The 19,024-nt window shown below is 41.8% G+C and overlaps 1 protein-coding gene across 1 annotated transcript in view; it reads right to left on the minus strand.

The window, feature by feature from the left end:
• Positions 1 to 19,024, minus strand: part of PRDM10 (PR/SET domain 10) — a 93,433-nt gene that overhangs the window by 56,707 nt on the left and 17,702 nt on the right. Inside the window, exons 2-4 of the mRNA XM_002912687.4 lie at positions 4,713 to 4,900; positions 2,245 to 2,409; positions 173 to 232 (exon numbers count right to left, since the gene is read on the minus strand). Of these exons, the coding sequence (XP_002912733.1) occupies positions 173 to 232; positions 2,245 to 2,409; positions 4,713 to 4,781 (294 nt within the window). The 5' untranslated portion in view covers positions 4,782 to 4,900. The remainder of the gene's footprint in view (positions 1 to 172; positions 233 to 2,244; positions 2,410 to 4,712; positions 4,901 to 19,024) is intronic.

Genomic DNA, 19,024 nt, shown 5'->3' on the forward strand with positions numbered 1-19,024 from the left:
ATGTGTTAGTGTTGTTTTGCTTTGTTTTCATTAAAGGAAGTAAAGACCATTCTTAATACGTAAGAAATAGACAACAAGAGAATGCAGACTGCAGAGGGTTTGGGAGGCTGGGATGGGGAGGTACATTCCAGGGAATGGAAAACAATAAAAAGGCAAAAAAACAACTCATTACCTGCTGGGTTGTAGCATCCTGCTGGACATAAGCTACCTGCCCTGGGTCTGTAAACAGAGTCTAGACAAAAAAACAACAAGAAAAAAACCACCAATAAATCTTTAGACAGCTCGTCTACACAGGAAAAATGATCCTACTGCTAAGCGCAATTCTTGACAGAATTAATTCCCATATGGCTAGTAATAATCCTTCATTAATAAAGAAGATAAAGATAGTAATCTCGCTTCTAGCTAAAGCTTTTCATTCAGTTGGTTCCAAAGAGATTGTATAAGTTAACCATCTCAACTGGCTAACATACTTGACGATTTTACTGTTAAGCAAAATCTCTCTTGAGGTTGAATGCCACAGCTAATTAAAAAGGTATGTCACAAAAACGTTAAGACATGGCATGAACAAGGGTGTATACGTTCACACATAACACCACGTATCACAGGAGTAGACTCGCGATTAAGTGAATATGAATGGAGCCATACAGACACACAGAAGACTAGCATATACACAAGGGTATCTTTCAAATATAAATGCACGCTCATTATCAAAAAAGAAGTATAAGGGAAATAAACTGAATTTAATGTTTCATAGATTCATTCCTGGAATAAGTCAGTAAAGTCATAATTTTTATAAAGTTCTCATTATGAAGACCTAATAATCTGGGTCATGATACAGCAGAACTAACTAGAGAAGGGAAAGATCTAAAATTATTTTAGCCAGGGCACCACAGAAAATCACCAATCCAGAAAAATATTCTTTCCTCTAATTTGCCCAAGCCTTTAGCAAACCTAGAGGAATAAGAACTATGGTTAAGTTTTGATTGCAGAGGTACATATAAGAGAATTTCAGCCAGTTGTACGATTTCTTAGACTTGCTATTCAAAAATTATCGTAAGTCAGAAGAGCACGTAACTCTTGATCTTGGGGTTGTGAGTCTGAGCCCCACAGTGGGTATAAAGTAAAATAAATAAACTTAAAAAATTATCATAAGTCAGGGGCGCCTGGGTGGCTCAGGTGGTTAACCATCTGCCTTCAGCTCAGGTCATGATCCCAGGTCTTGGGATCGAGCCTCACGTCAGGCTCCCTGCTCAGTGGGGAGCCTACTTCTCTCTCTCACTCCACCTGCCCCCCTCCGCTTGTGCTCTCTCTCTGTCACATAATTAAATAAAATCTTAAAACATACATGTTAAAAATCTTTTTTAAAAAATTATCATACGTCAGACATTTAGTAACACAGTAATAAACTAAAGTTGCCCACAGGACATTTTTTACATAAACTATCTGACCTTATTTTAATATAGTCAGGGGACTAAAACGAAGCCGAGGCATTCTAACAGTACCACCTGACTACTTGGTGGTTTCATCTTTATATAGATTTGAAAGTTATTAATTAGGTGGGCTCCATTTCTTCTTGGGAGGGATTGCAGCCTCCTGATTAAATACTGCATGGGCAAATTTTTATTACCAAGATCTACTACAAAAGTTGGAATTTATTTTTTTTAAATATGTTTAAAAGTGCTCTGTACATTCTAAAGTGTGAACATACAAACTAACATTTATACATTTGTGTCATACATTGTGTTTGGAAACTAACACTCCAAGTCACTGAGCAAAAAAATAAAAGTAGGTCTTTTACCTTTGCTTCTATTATAGTCCTACAAATCAGTCAATTATTAATAAACAGGAGTTGCTAAGCCAGCAGGACTTCTTGCTCACACGTTTAACTGAAATAATCTGTATGTTTTCCCTGATCCATCTGTGACTAAGCTATAGAGAACGACACACCAGTTTTGACTTGGTTCTTGATACATCAGAAAAGTAACAAGTTGACAATCTAGTCAATGGTCAGTGGGACCAGAACTCATTGGAGGCTAGTGATCTAATACCTTATTATATTTAATTTAAATAAATAAGCATATCATCCTCTGCCCAGTTGATTATAAGCTCCTGAAGAGCACGAATCTTCCCTGAATTGTATCCTGCATCACCACACCTAGCACAGTGACCGGTAGAGAATAAACATAAGTCATCGGTGAGTTAACCAATGAACAAACACATTGTAAACAAGAACGCTTCACGTGCCTGTGCGGCTTCCACAGGATGGATGTACACCAGCGTATGCTCAGGACCATCCACGGATGTGTAGGAGGCGCCATCTGCCGCATACACCACCTGCTGGGGCGGACGGACCTGGTCATCGGTGTAGACAATCTGAGCCACAGTCCCAGCGTCAGGAACAAAGTGCACCTGGGGCAGAAAGCGGCAAGTATGTAGCAAGTGTCCTTGTAGAACAAAAACAATCTCACAAAGATACAAGGCTGACCAGCACAGTCCGTGGCTGCATTTCTACAATATCCCCAACGAAAGAAGGAGAATTGATACACCTTAGTCTTCTGCACTTCGAGACTGGGAGACAGGATCCGAGGACCTTGTCACTGATTTACTACTTAATATTAGGCGACTGAAATAAATTCCTCTTTGCCTCAAATGTCCAATGCAGACATCTCTTTTTAGGGAGTCATGAGGGGGCAGTCAGCTGATTCTGGAAATGTAACTGAAGATTTCTGGTTGACAGCAGTACCAAAATATAAAATACAAATTAGTCTTCAATGTAAAACAATGTCAACTCAAAAGCCAATTGCCCTCAACATGTCATAAATATTCTGCTTTATTACTAATAGTGCCTTTCGGCAGATACATTAAAACAAGGTCACTTTCTTTCCTACACGTTTTTTTCACGCTCCAAGGCTGTATTGGAGGCATGTCAGTAACCGTAGGCTGAGTCAATGAATGTTGCAGGACTCTTCCTTGTCAGCAAGGTAAAGACACAGAAAATTCTAATCAAGTCCTCTTAAGGGGTTTTGGAAAACTATTTCGGTTGTCACCACGGTAAATAATTTTCTACCTACCAAGTAACTAAAGCAGAAACTGAATTCTGTAAAATGCTTTCTGGATAGTCAGCTTTGGGGGTTTGAATTCTTGAAGGCTAGAGCTTGGCACACAGCCTGATACCTGATATTGAAGGTACGGAAGCAGATGGTCAAAGCACACATTTGGGAGAGAAATAATTTATGTGCTGATACTGAAGTTAGGTTGGAATCTTTACTCTTATGCTATCTTGGCTTCGGACCTAACTTTTTTTTTTTATTTCAGTTTTCTCCAGCAGAAAATAGTAGATTCCAAAGATGATATGAGCATATTTAATCCCCAGAAAGAAACCTGGAGACCAAATGTAATCAAACAGAAATAAAATGAAAATAAAATAAACTTCCACTTCTATACTAAGTGATTAATTCAACTCCTACACAAATTTGTTTTGTCCATGAAGATACAGTTTGTATATTGCAAGAATTAGACTTCTAACAATTGGCACAGTGTTAAGTGCTGCAAGATAATTTTGTGACTGTAGGTTTGTTCATTAACATCAAAACTTGGTCTCCAGTATTTTGCTAAATCAGAGTTCCTGGCTAGGAAAAGAAACAACTGGGAATAGGGAGAGCAAAGGGGTGTTGGGAGGGAGAGGGAGAGATGAGGGGTGCTGAGCTCTGCCGTTCACTGTCTGGTTACCTACAAAATGGTGACCCTGTTTTTTGAATGGACTACATTTTCGTTCATAAACAAAGTATACCAAAATACATAACTACATGAAAGTCATCTTCAAAATGGTTTCTAGGAGAATCAGAACAGCATTCTCATTCTACTGGAAGCGTCACTAGAACATTTTTTTATAAGTATTCAGACTCAGACTTTAACTCATACTAAAAGATTAATTTTATTTGTTGTAATATTTGCTATATTACTTAAATAAATGTGTATATTTAAGTGTTTCAGTGTTAACTTCCTAATTTTGATAATAGTGCTAAGGTTATGTAAGTTAATGAAAAACTAAATTAAAATTGCATATTTATTCCAATGCTTAAAAATTTATACTTTGGCCACACATGGCTCCCTATGACTGCCGACTGTTCCCAAAATTCAAATCCACACCAAAAAAGCAGACATTCGCCTTCGTTAACAACAGTCAAAAGAACATGCAGCTGGTTGTGATCGCAGTCCGAAAGGCAGTGACCATCCACGACAGCAGCGTTTGAATAAGGGACTGGCTCCAGAGTGGCTGACTCAGTGCGACAACTTTCCGTTAGACCTTTACATTCTGAATTTGAAAGAGAAGAAAAAGCCACTCTATAGACATACCTCGTACTTCATTACACACGAAGAATCAAAACCCTATACTAGGTAACAGGAAAGAAACACTACAGTTGGAGGCTTTCAGGACCAAGAACATAAAACGGGGCAGTGAAACAAAGGATGACAGCAAGATGCGGAAACGGCAGAGAAGCCTGCAGGTGGTCGTGGAGCCCTTGTAAATCATTGTGACCCACCCCGATAGAGCACTCAAAGTGCCAGACACACTCCCTACTTCTCCCGTGCATGCCCTGCTCATCCGCGCCCTCCCAGCTACCACAGAGAAGCTGCTATTTCTTTGGCTGTCAGCAAGCTGTACCCAACTGCAAAACTACCAACACCAAGCTGGGAAGACCGCTCTTCACCTGGGCAGCGTTCTCTTCGTGTTCTGCGGATGTAGACCACACGTGGGAGCTTTCATCTTTGGAATCCATCGTTCCCCCTGCTGGACAGCTCCACGTCCAGGGCACCTAGAGCAGCACCGGCTAGAGGACAGTCATCTGTCCACCATGTGCGTGCTCATGAAGGACAGAAAGACCTCTCTGCAATGTGCCTGAAAAAAAAGAGAGGAAGGGAACCAAGTTCTTTAAATAGATGAATACATTTTAATAAATTACAGTTTCAACCACAAAGAGAAAAAAAAAGCCTTGTAAAAGATAATACATCTGGACAAAAAGGTCAAAATGGAGAAATTATTTGTAATGATAACACAGTGCATTGCATGCTTGCTATGTTCTAGACACTCATCAGGTAGGTGTAACCCTCACTAAAAATACTGAAGGTCTGGGGCGCCTGGCTGACTCAATGTGTAGAGCATGGGACTCTTGATCTCAGGGTTGTGAGTTCGAGCCCCATGTTGGGGTAAATAAATGTATGAATAAATACTGAAGGTCAACAACATGGGATGAAATAGAAAAAAAAAATGCTGCAGGTGTATCTGTGAGTTCTACCGATGAGGAGAACGAGGCTCCCAGCTGGTAAATGCAGGTAAGTGATGGGTACACACCCAAGCCTGACCCCGGCACAGCCCAGCTCAGCTATCCCCTGCACACTTGCTTAGACACTGACTTCCTATACCGCCTACTCGAAATGAACAGCAGAATAATAAAAGTCACAAAACAAGGGGAAAATGGCAGGCAGAGGAGACTGAATTTTCTGGGCCACAATCTGGTGAATACAAATGCAGACTCTGTTTCCCATTGGGTTAACGCAGGATCGATTAATGAACAAATCACAAGCCTTCGTAAACATCAACCTGCATTACATCTACACCTTGAAACCTTATTCTTTTCCAAAACAGGTGTTTTAAGGAAACAATCTTCCCTTCTGATGATGATAAAACATGGACATGTTGAGAGTCATGTGAGATTTGCTGTTTAATAGGGCAGCCACGCCTGATATACCTCCTCCCGCCATCCCACTAAAGCAGCGTGCATAAACTGGAAAGGTAACACTGCTCAGAACACCACTCCACCAAAGGTAGGGAAGACCACTGGCCCAGATCCAGTCAGATTCCCCATTATTAATGGAAAGAAGCCAAGAAACACACTCTTAGACTGCATGTGCTCCAATCTCTGAACCAGAAGAAGACTCAAAGAAGAAGGAAAGGAAAGACTGAAGGGGCGCCTGGGTGGGTGCAGGCCGTTAAGCCACCGACTCTTGGTTTCAGCTCAGGCCGTGATCTCAGGGCTGTGGGATCAAGCCCCGCATTGGGCTTGGTGCTCAGGGCAGAGTCTGCTTGGGATTCTCCCTCCCCTCTCCCTCTGCCCCTTCCCCCTCTCTAAAATAAATAAATAAAATCTTTAATAAAAAAAGAAAAGACTGGAACATCCAATGTCTGGGCCTTACTCTGGAACACAGGAACTGCCACATCATAACTGCCTGGGAGACTCCCCTGAGCCACTGAGAAGCCTGCTTCACCTCAGAATTGTCATCCTGACCCCACCCAAAACCGTCCCCACACACATTCACTTCGCACACACCCTACTCTTCTCTGTATCAGAGGGTGCTGGAAACAAAGCCCACGTCTACCAATAGGTGCATGTGTAAACAAAGAGGTATGGGGGAGCTTTCTGGATAAACGGAAATGTTCTATCTCTTGTATCTAGACTGGGGTTGTAGTCTACGTGGGGAATGCATGTATCAAAAGTCATCAACCTATTCAAACAAAATATGTGTCAATTAGGGGCACCTGGGGGGGCTCAGTCTGTTGAGCGGCAGGCGCTTGATTTCCACTTGGGTTGTGATCTCAGGGTCCTGGGATGCAGCCCCCTGTCGGGAATCCGTGCTCAATGGGGAGTGTTTGAGATTCTTTCTCTCCCTCTCCTTCTGTCCCTCCCCTCACTTGTGTGCTCTCAAACACGCGTGCTCTAAAATAAATAACTCTCTTAAAAATTATTATGTGTAAATTATGCCCTAATGAAGTTGATTATTTTTTTTAAAAGCATACCTTCCTTACATAAGAGTACTATTTAAGCTTGTATAATATTCAGGGCAAGCTGTATAGTATGTGAATTATACATCACCAAAGCTATTATTTTTTTTAGAGGAACAAATATATTAAGAAATCTAGGAATAAATGGCACCAAAAATATCAAGATCTACATGAAGAAAACTACAAAACTGTACGACAGGACATAAAAGGCTCAGTATTACAAAATCACAAAATGTTCCATATAGGAAGCAGGTTTTTTTATTTTGAAATAGTTTGACAGAGTAGTTACAAAATGGTAGAAGTAATGCCTGTATTTCTTCAGATTTACCAAATGTTAGCATTCTACATGCTCACTTTATTATTCTCTTCTCTTCCTCTCTCTCTCCCTCTTTAGCTAATTGAGAGTAAGTTGCAGACACATGCTCCTTTATTACTAAATTCTTAAGTACCTATTTCCTAAAAACAGGACTTTTTCTCATGGTACTACACTACCAAAACCAGAAAGTTACAATGAAACAGTGCTATTACCTACTTTACAGACCTTATTTGTATTTCGCCAATTGTCTAATTAATGTCCTTCATAGAGAAAAAAATCACTTTCTTTCTGGCCTTGGTCCCATCTGGCATTTTACACAGTGTATCCAGTTGTCGTGTCCCTCCATCCCCTCCGATCTGGAACAGTCTCCTCGTCTTTCTTGACCATGACCTTGGCATTTTTTAAATACACAGGCCATTTATTTTCAGACTGTTCCTCAATTTGAATTTGTCTGATATTTCTTCATGGTTAGATTCAGGATATGTACTTTTAGCAGGAATACCATGAAAGAGATGTTGCAGCCTTCCTATATAGGAATTTGAGATTGTTTTTTCAACTTGGTTCATTGATTGCATAAATACTCAAGTACACACTATGCCAGGTACTGGGATGGGACAAGGACCAAGGCAGGCTTATCCCACACACTCAGGAAACATACGCAGCCCCGAGTACCTTTCTATATTTGTTTTCATTTCTAGGAAGGTGCTTATTACTTCAAATTCAAATTCAAAAGGCATAAAAAGGTATGGACAATCTCCCTATCTGGAATCCTTGAATCACCATTCAGAAGCAACCTATATTTATCAATTTCTTGTCTACCCGTCCACAGACATGTTATGCATATACACACAAAAATACAGGGGCATGTGGCTGGCTCAACTGGTAAAGCACATGACTCTTGATCCTTGGGTGATGAGTTCAAGCCCCACGCTGGGCACAGAACTTGCATGCATGCTTACAAGCGTATATACATACATAAATACTCTGTCTCTCCCACCACAGATGGCAGCATACTACTGATTCTATACAAAGTAACATCTCTTTGAAGCCATGCTTATTCTACAAAACACCATAGCTTTTACATTGTTCCATACCTATACATCATTTCCTCATTCTCTATCACAGCTGCATCATTTCATTGTATAAAAATATCCTAATTTATTTAATGTCCTGTGGATAAAGACTTAGGTTATTTCCAGTCTTTTACTATTACAAGCAACACTGTGATGAATAACTTGGAGGCTGTTTTACATTTGTTAGCATCCTGAATTCTTTTGAAGTCTCTAAGGGAAGAGGTCGAATCACTTATAGTGGCTGTCTGACTGGTAAGTCATTATTAGTTCTCAAACTCCAACAGCGGCACCCACCTCCCTGTGCCTAGTGCATGAGGGCACAGGGGACGCACAGGGAGAAGTGCTCTGATCTCCAGAGAAGCAGCAGTCAGTCCAAAGCACAGTGGTTAAGAGCTTGGGCTCTGGGGGCACCTGTGGCTCAGATGATTAAGTGTCTGCCTTCAGCTTAGGGCATGATCTTCAGGTCCTGGGATCAAGCCCCATGTCAGGCTCCCAGCTCAGCGGGGAGTCTGCTTCTCCCTTACCCTCTGTCTCTCCCCTTGCTTGTGCTCTCTCTCTCTCAAATGAATAAATAAAATATAGAATCTTAAAAAAAAAAAAAAAAGAGCTCAGGCTCTGGACCTGGATTTGGGTAGCAATTCTGAAACGTAACTGATCTCGCACAAAACACAGATGTTCTCTAAATTCTTGTTCCTTCTGTAGAAAATGGGGATCATAGGTTATTAAGAGAATGACATGAAATAATGCATGTAAAGTGCTTAGTACAATGCCTGTTACATAACAAACACTCACATACTAGCTTTTTAAAAAAGGTATTCAATCACATTGCATTTTTCTGTCAAATTGGCTCTCCATCTCAACTGTAAGTTCCTACAGGCCAAGGAATGTGTGTCTTCACAAGAGTAACCCTAGATCTGGCATGTGGCAGGCACTCGATAATTTGTATGGAGTGTTTTAAAAGCTATCATAGTGACGTCTGGGTGGTTCAGTCAGTTAAGGGTCTGCCTTCGGCTCAGGTCATGAGCCCAGGGTCCTGGGATCGAGTCCTGCATCAGGCTCCCTGATCTCACGGAGTTTGTTTCTCCCTCTGCCCCTCCTCCTACTCATTCTCTCAAGCTCTCTCTCTCTCTCTCAAATAAATAAATAAAATCTTTACCAAAAAGAGAGAGAGAGAGAGAGAGAGAAGCAGCAGCAGAAGAAGCAGCAGCTATCACAGTATGCCATGGGAAAAGAGGACACCTAATCCCAGCTAGATGCTCAGGGATGACCTCCGAGAAGAGGACCCCTGAAGGAAGGTAGGAGCAAGTAAGCAGAAACAGGAAGGAATGGGACATTTACCCCAGACTGAAATACCCTGTTCCTAATCTTTCCCAAATAAGGAAGCAGACATTACATCTGGCATAAAATACCAGTAAACTATATAAGACAAGGATAAAGAGGAGAAAAAAGGAAAAAACTACTTAGCAGATGTGGAACAAAGCAACAGAATGGTTAATCTACACATAGGAAAGTTTGCAAGTAACAGTTAGCAACAAGGATATGAAATACTGCCCAGTCGCAGTTCTCAATAATTTTAGAATACCATTAGCAAATAAAGAAACCCAAGATGGTGAAAACTCTAATTGAGAAAGTGTGTGGAATCCAGAGCAGTACTATAGAATATCCACTTGGTAGTTCTTGTCTTCAAGATATAGTTATAAAACCTATTGAGTTTCTGTCCCTATGAAACTACTTAAAACACCAGTGTGACATTCTGCAATTATTTATTATTTAATAAATTGCTCAAGAAAACTCAATTCTAAGGGCCACCTGGCTGGTTCAGTCAGTAGAGAATGTGACTCTTAATCTCGGGGTTGTGGGTTTGAGCTGCACAATGAGTACAGAAATTACTTAAAAATAAAATCTTAAAAAAAAATTACTGGGGTGCCTGGGTGGCACAGTAGGTTAAGACTCTGACTCCTGGTTTCTGCTCAGGACCTGATCTCAGGCTCATGAGATGGAGCCCCACATCGAGCTCCGCACTCAGCGGGGAGTCTGCTCTCTCCCTCTCCCTCTACCCGAGCCCCCACTTGTTCTCTCCCTCTAAAATAAACAAATCTTTTTTTAAAAAAAAAAACTAAATACTAGACATGACTCCACTACTAAATAAAGTCACTTATTTAAAAAGATTTTTATTTCTTTATTTTTAGAGAGAGAAAGACAGCAAGCACAAGTGGGAGGGGCAGAGGAAGAGGGAGACAGAATCCCAAGCAGACTCCACGCTGAGCTAGATCTCACAACCCTGCGATTTCCACCTGAGCTGAAACCAAGAGTCGGACGCTCAACCAACTGTGCCACCCAGGTGCTCCTCAATAAGTCACTTTATATCCTAAAGCATCAGTGTCCCCATTGTAAAATAAGAGTGGGAAGTGGTGGGTGCCTTGGTGACATAGTCAGTTCAGCTTCCATCTCGATTTGGGCTCAGGTCATGAGCTCAGGGTTGTGAGATCGAGCCCTGAATCCAGCTCCTGTCGAATCTGCTTGAGATTCTCTCCCTCCCCACTCTGTCCCTCTCTGCTCATTCTCTCTGTCTCAAATAAATAAATTAAATGTTAAAAAAAAAAAAAAGAGTGTGAAGTGGTTTCTAAAGTCTAGTCCTGCCTTAAGCTTAGAGGGGAAGCAGCAGAGAGCAGGAGAAAATCTACAGAATCTCAGCTGAACATTCTGGCTCCCAGACTGGCTCAACTGCTCATTAGTATGTAACTTTGGCCAAATCACTTATTCTCTGAGTCCTCAATATCATCATACGGAAAATGGAGACAGTAATTAATTACCTCCTAGAGTTACTGTGAGGGTTACAAGATATACGGAAAAATTCTAGGCACAAGATTAGCACGAAGTGGTGCTCAAATATGTCAACTTTTATATTCACAGATGAGCTATCAGAGCTTCAGAATTTTCAAAAACATTTCATATTTTTTTAAAACCTCGCAATTGAGCAAATATAAATGCCCTGTACACAAACTTCCTTTCTAGTAAGGCTTATCAGATTGGCTTCCTTTTTTATCTATTTTTAACTGCACAGTTCATAGAGTCCTGTTGACCTTGATTTACAGGACATGGGGAGGAAGAGTCCAGGAACTACCTTGGTGCTGTCCAACAGGCTGGTGCTGACAGACTCTCTTAGCTAGGGATAGACGCCCTTCCACTCCTCTTCTAAGACCTGAAAGAGCTGAACCACAAACTACACCTTGCCTAGAAAATGGTCATCCATCTTCCCTGCTTTTACCCCTTGTCCAAAATGTTATGGACTTCATTGCTAGGAAGAGAAGGACATGATTGCATTTCTATCTTCTCTTTAAGGGCTTTATTCAACAAATATTTATTAAGCACTTAGTATATGCCAGGTACTGTTCTAGATCCTTAAAAAAAAATCAGTGTTATCAAAAACAACAAAACAAATAGATCCTTGCTTCCTTGAAGCTTCTAGTCTATTTTTTCTTGAATAATGTCATTGGAAGTATGAGCTTTAGAATCAGACAAATCTGGGTTCTACTCTGACAAATCTACCATGTGCTTAGTAGCTATGATGTTAGTAAGCTACACACTGACCCCCAGTCTCCTTGTCTGAAAATCCAAATTATCTGCCCAGCATGGNTCAAAAACAACAAAACAAATAGATCCTTGCTTCCTTGAAGCTTCTAGTCTATTTTTTCGTGAATAATGTCATTGGAAGTATGAGCTTTAGAATCAGACAAATCTGGGTTCTACTCTGACAAATCTACCATGTGCTTAGTAGCTATGATGTTAGTAAGCTACACACTGACCCCCAGTCTCCTTGTCTGAAAATCCAAATTATCTGCCTAGCATGGATGTTGTTGGAATTAACAATCTGTATTTTGTCAAGCCTATAATGCACTTTTTTTCCGCATTTTCACATTTCCGAACTAGGGATCTATTTTACAACTGTGGTGTCCTGTGGTCGCTGTCTTCAAGGTGTCAGTCAGGATGTGGATGCCACCGCCTGCTTGGGTGTGACCTTGTGTGCGGCCTTGCTTATAGCCATTTATTAGTTCTGTCCTCGCTTCGCTGAGTCATGTGTGTTGTCAACACTGGACACCCTGAGTCTAACTGCCAATTAATGTAAAGAAATTACGCTATAATTTGGCATTAAAACTGAAAGGCATGAGAACAGCAGTTGAGCATAAATCTGATTAGGGAAGCAAATATCCGTCACTGGGAAAATAACCTTAACAACCGAAGGCCTATCGGATTTGGGTATGGAAGACAGTGATAGGGATGAAGCTGCAATATGTCCTATCATTCCTGAGATATGTGGAGAGACTAGCCTGCCGAGTGAAAAAACACCCAGGATCAAAACTCCCAGAATAGATACTAGCTGCTTGGAGGAGATTCCTGGAGACAGCATTGTGACCTCTTTTAAGAGACACTGCATCACCAACACTCTTTTTTTTTTTTTTTAAGATTTCATTTACTTACTTGAGACAGAGAGAGAGAGTGTGCGTGCACGAGTGGTGGGGAGGGGTGGAGGGAGAGGGAGAAGCAGACTCCCCGCTGAGCAAGGAGCCCAACGTGGGGCTGGATCCCAAGACCCTGAGATCATGACCTGGGCCTAAGACCAACTGAGTCACCCAGGCACCCTAAGAAACACTGCATCACCAACACTCCTGATGGCACAGAGATACGTCAATGACTCTGAGTCGACAGTGATTCTGAAGAGTCAGACTTGGAAAGTGATAAAGTTTGGGGAATACCTTAATCGATTTATTTCACTTACATTTTCCCTTTTATGTGTGCATAGAGTGATGTGATAAAAATCTATGTCTAAATAAATCTAAAAGAGCTCTTTCAATAAGTATATAATAAAAATTCTAAGTGGCAAAAGCACTTGTATCAGAGCTTAACTGGCAAGGCCTTTTCTTTCGTAACAATACATAAAGCAATTATGTATCTTACCACTGACATCTCAGATTCAATAAAACATGGTAACACTTGGGATCACATAGTGTAATGATGAACATTCAAGAAATGGTAGAAATTTTTTTCAGACTTTGTGAACATCAGATACATAAAAAGGTGAGTAAAAACCCTGTTCCTGCAGAACTCCTAGTCTGGCTGGGGAGATGGACAGCCCACTTCCCAGGCCACTCCAGATGGCACTTGCATGAGAAGAGTGACAGAGCTAGAGAGGAAGGGGAAGGAAGAAGGGAAGATAAATGCCAGATTTTCCAGCCAGTTCACTAATAAGGTTGGCTCTAGATAGGACAATGGAGTGCCCTCATGAGCCCAGCCTCCCCAAACGCCTGCCCTCCTCTTAGTTCCTAGAGTTCCCATCCCACCACTGGCCCCTGAGCCATACCCCTCATCATCCACCAGCCTGGTTTCCACCACCACTGGGCCCACAGTGCTGAACGAAGCCACTCCTCTAAAACCACCCAGGATTTAAAGTTGAGAAGCTCTCACTCCATCACGCCCATGGAGAGGTAGAAGACAAGGCCCAGACCTGCCTTCAAAGGTGGATGCGGACCCGAGATAACAGGTTGAGCTATAAATACAATTTGACTTTAAAATGCTGTTATAGGCGTGCATGGGTGGCTCAGTCGGTTAAGTGTCTGCCTTTGGCTCAGGTCATGATCTCAAGGTCCTGGGATCAAACCCCATGTCTGGCTCCCCACTCAGAGAGTCTGCTTCTCCATTTCCCTCTGCCCCTCACCCCACCAATGGTTTCTCTCTCTCTCTCAAATAAATAAAATCTTTAAAAAAAAAATTATAGGGAATACAATTCTGTGACATGGAATAATAGAATTTCAGAACAAGAAGAGAAATTCCAGGCCCATGGTTCTCAAATATGTGTGGAAGACAGCCCCGGAAATCAACGTTCTTTGCTGAGTACCATTAAATATTAATATATTTGTTAATATCACAGAATAATGATAGCTGATATTTGTGAAGTACTTACCATGTGCTAGGCATGTTCTAAGTACTTTAATATGCACTGATTCATGTCATCCCCACAAGAACCTATGAAGTAGGTACGTTATTACCTCCACTGTACGGGTGACGGACTGAGAAAGAGAGAGGCTGAAGGACTTGTCCGGGGAACTGAGCCGGTAAGAGCTAGTCAGTAAGTAGCAAAGCTGCAATCCGAGACTCGGCAATGTGGCCACTGAGGCCATGCGTTTGGCCACTCTTCACACTGCTTCTCATCCTGTAAACTAAGAACGCTTCCCCTGTGTTGATCCCAGCACAAATAACTGCATTATAAGAGCTATATAAAAATCACGCCCAACCTCACTCTATAATTTTTTCAAAAACTATCAAATTAAGCAGAGCTAAGTATTCCCAAGTCCCCCCCCCCCTTTTTTTGGCCATTTGTTCATTTGCCACCTCCTAGCGCTGGCTAAGATGACTGGCAGCAATAGCTACAAAGGGTTAACGAAACTTCAGGCGGTAAGAACTCAAAAGTAAGAAAAGTCTATCCTTTATTTTTATTTAAATGGAAGAATACCTTGGTGCAGCCATAGAACACTATTTTTGGGGGGGAAAGATAGTTTGAGAACCCCTCATCTGGAGCAACTTCTATTTTATACATGACAAACTCACAAACCAGAGAGATAAAGCGAATCATTTCCAGTTACACAGCAAATAAAGACAGCACAGAGGTGAGAACCCGAGACTTGTCAGTGCTCGCACCCCCCCACCACACTGGGTTGACAGCCGAAAGGATTTAGATGATGCTTTAAGCAGAGATTTCTTACACTGCCTAAAGCTGTTTGCCTTAGCTTCCCTTTTTTTCCTTTAAGCTTATTGTCCTTGACTTCCCAATTAAACCATCCCAGGAAAGATGAGTACAAGACAGAAAGCAATTTAGGCATGGATTACACTCCAAACACTGAGAATTTAAATTGGTGGATAATGCTTTGTATAGTCCCTTTAAAGTTATGTTACACACTATATTTTGATTCCCTGGATAATAAAAAAGTTTATTTACTAATACTTTAATTGAAATAAAATAAATTTAGCTGAAATAAAAACCTAAGGAACCATCTGTTACAATGTCAGAGGTCAGTGATTAAACAAAGCTAGAAAACAAAACTAAATGTATTAAGGGAAATTGGTTACCTCTTTATATAATAACTTCATCAAACTGCTTTTCAGTTCTATATCTATAATCTGTATCTATAATTCAATTCTACATATCTTTTCAGTTCTTAATCTATAATTAAGATTAAGTTATTTTTTTTAAATCATGGTACTTGAAAAAAAATACAGATTTAAACAGTATTAGATAAAAGGTAAATAAAAACTCCTGTGAATATATAAGACAATGAAAAAGGGCTTTGGCTGCCTCCATTTTGACCTTAACCTTTCTAGTTGGGTTCTCCTTTTCAGCAGGTCTCTCAGCTCAGGCAGAAGACCCTGTTGGCAGGGGTGCCTGGGTGGCTCAGCCGTTAAGCATCTGCCTTTGGCTCAGGGCGTGATCCCCAGCATTCCANACCCTGTTGGCAGGGGTGCCTGGGTGGCTCAGCCGTTAAGCATCTGCCTTTGGCTCAGGGCGTGATCCCAGCGTTCCAGGATGGAGCCCCACATCAGGCTCCTCTGCTGGAAGCCTGCTTCTTCCTCTCCCACTCCCCCTGCTTGTGTTCCCTCTCTCACTGGCTGTCTCTCTTTCTGTCAAATAAATAAATAAAATCTTAAAAAAAAAAAAAGAAGAAGAAGAAGACCCTGTTGGCAAAACTACCCTCTCAAGCAATAAGGGCTGCCCTAAGCCAGCAAGACCCCATGGGACTGACCCCAAGATAACGACTGACCTGACCTTCACTGCCCACCTACGCTTACCCACCCACCTTTGCCCCACATTTTCCTTACATAAACCTGAACTATTTTCAGAACTTTGGAGACAGCCTTTGAGATGCTAGTCTGCTGTCTTCCCCGTGTTGGTCTCACTGAAATAAATTCCTTTCTTGTTTCCCCATCACTTGCTTCACTGCCTTTGGATTTTGTCAGAAGCCAGCTGCCGAACCCATCTGTTTGCAACCCCTGGAGCCAGGTGCTCTTACACCCCTTTGCACTGGCTATAGTGAGACTTCTGGATATAGCACTTGGAAACATTCAGAGCTTGGTGGGACAAGCATTTTACATGTGTAACTTAACCTTGAACTACAACACCCCTCTGCCCTTGGGATAGGGAGCCGCATTCAGTGCAGTGAAGTGGGTCAGGGCCCACAACCTGGAGCCATACCTGTGGGTTCCAATCCTGGCTCCACCCTTCACCAACGGTTGACCTTGTACAAATTACCTAGCCTCTCTGGGGCTCAGTGTCATCCGGTGCAACATGGAAACAGGAATACGATCTACTTCACAGAGGTATAAAGAGGATTAAGTGAGTTAATATTTGCAAAATGCTTAGAACACTGGAATATGGTAAACACCTTAGAAGTTAAAAAAAGAGGGGCGCCTGGGTGGCTCAGTCGTTAAGCGTTTGCCTTCGGCTCAGGGCATGATCTCGGCGTTCTGGGATCCAGCCCCGAATCAGGCTCCCTATGCTGGGAGCCTGCTTCTTCCTCTCCCACTCCCCCTGCTTGTGTTCCCTGTCTCACTGGCTGTCTGTCTCTCTCTGTCAAATAAATCAGTAAAAAAAAATTTTTTTTTTTTGCTTTAAAGAGCTTTTAATAATGTGGAAAGTGCACTTTACAGATAAGAAAAAAAAAAAAAGCAAGATACAATGTAGATACAATACATGCATGTAGTGCTACCACAACCATAGAAACCATGCATAGTGATAACACTGAAATAGCTGCAACACTCTGATGAACTTAGGCATTTTTTCTATCACATTACCCTTTCCTGTAGACTTTTCTTACGTGTATCACTTACTCTTTTTTAAACTTTTTTTATTATGTTAGTCACCATACAGTACATCCCCAGTTTCTGATGTAAAGTTCGATGATTCATTAGTTGCGTATAACACCCAGTGCACCATGCAATATGTGCCCTCCTTACTACCCATCACCAGTCTATCCCATTACCCCACCCCCCTCCCCTCTGAAGCCCTCAGTTTGTTTCTCAGAGTCCATAGTCTCTCATGCTTCATTCCCCCTTCTGATTACCCCCCTTTCTTTATCCCTTTCTTCCCCTACCGATCTTCCTAGTAATCAATAAAATCTTTAAAAAAAAAAAGTCAATTAAAAAAAAAAAGAAATAATAATTAGGGTTAATTTTGAGCCATAAATTTAAAATGGTACAAGAAGAAATTAACTAGGGGAAAGACAGAAGGGAATAAGAAAGGCCAGAAAAAAAGAAAAGAGGAAAGCAACGAGGAAACAGAAGAAGATCAGAGTATTCCAGAAGAGAACAGTAAGACTGGAAGGAAAGGAGGCAGGAGGACAAAGGAATAAACAGAGTGGAGGTAAAGAGAAGTCTAAGAAAGAAATAACTGAACAACAAAGTAGGCAGGGGAGTGGGGCAGAGAAGGGAGAGAAAAAAGTCAGGGAGAAAAAAAGCATCTGATTGTTCTGAGGTAAGAGGATAAGAATTAGAAGTGAAAGCAGAAGAGGAGATGATTCCCCTGATAAAGATTTCCTGAGGTAAAAGAAACTCTTGACAGGTACAGTGGAGGCTGGGGGAGGAGACACCTGGTAGGTTCCACCATTCTCGAGACTGCTAAGGACAGTGGCCTTTTGAGAACAAATGGGATCCTGACAACATGCCCAAATGGGATCCTGACAACAAGCCAGAACACTGCTCTAAAACATGCCTTAGATGCCTTCAACAAATGAAAAGATAAACACAATGCGGTCTACACCACGAATGAAATATTACTCAGCTTTAAAAAGGACGGAAATTCTGACAGATGCTACAAGGTAGCTGGACCTTAAAAACATAACGCTAAGTGAAATAAGCCCGGCACAAAAGGACACAAATTGTAGGCCTCCCCTTACATGAGGTACTGAGAGTAACCCCACACATAGACACAGAAAGTAGAAGATAGGTTCCCAGGCCCCGGGCGGGTCATTCTTTAATAAGTAAAGTACCTGTTCGGAATGATGAAAAAGTTCTGAAAATCAATAATGGTGATGGTTGTACAACTCTGTGAATGTACTTTGTGCCACTAATGGTACGCTTAAAAATGGTTAAATGGTAGACTGTATGTGATGTATATTTTACCACAAAAACAAAACAAAAAAAAAATATGCCATTGATGAGTGCAGTAGACAGAGGCCGTCACGGGGCCCTCTTCCATCCAGACCATGCAGAAGCCCCAGGTCACTCCGGGCCCCTCCTCCTCCCATTCCAGATGAACCCTGCCCTCCACTGGGGCCTGCCTCTGCCCAGCCAGACTGAACCCGCACTCCTACCGGCAATCGCTCCCAGCTCAGGCCAAAGGGGCTGACCTCCGACTCACCCCTTTCTGGAATTCCTGACAGCCAATCAGCTGTTCTCTCCTCATGGCAGGGCGGCGTGTGCGGCACCTACCACGGGGTCTGGTACACCGCAAGTGAACAACAAATAGCAGAGATTGTTCTTTTTTTTTTTTTTTTGAAAGATGTTATTATTTATTTATTTGAGATTTGAGAGCACGTGAGCACAGGAGCAGGAGGAGGAGGCAGAAGGAGAGGGAGAAGCAGACTCCCTGCTGAGCAGGCTAGATCCCTTGTCTCGGTGGGATCCGTGACATTCCTCCAGGAAACTTCCACCTATCTTAACATTAGTGTTTTGCTAGAGGGAAAATAGCCTTAGTTTATAATAGCCAGGCCTCCAGGATCCTGAGGGCCTTCTTTAGCATATGAAAGTCCCTTTGGACCCTCTTTGTCCTTCCTGCCCCAACCCCACAGTATATAATCAGTCACTCCT

The sequence above is a fragment of the Ailuropoda melanoleuca genome, chromosome 8, assembly GCF_002007445.2.
Source record: "Ailuropoda melanoleuca isolate Jingjing chromosome 8, ASM200744v2, whole genome shotgun sequence".
NCBI lineage: Eukaryota > Metazoa > Chordata > Mammalia > Carnivora > Ursidae > Ailuropoda > Ailuropoda melanoleuca.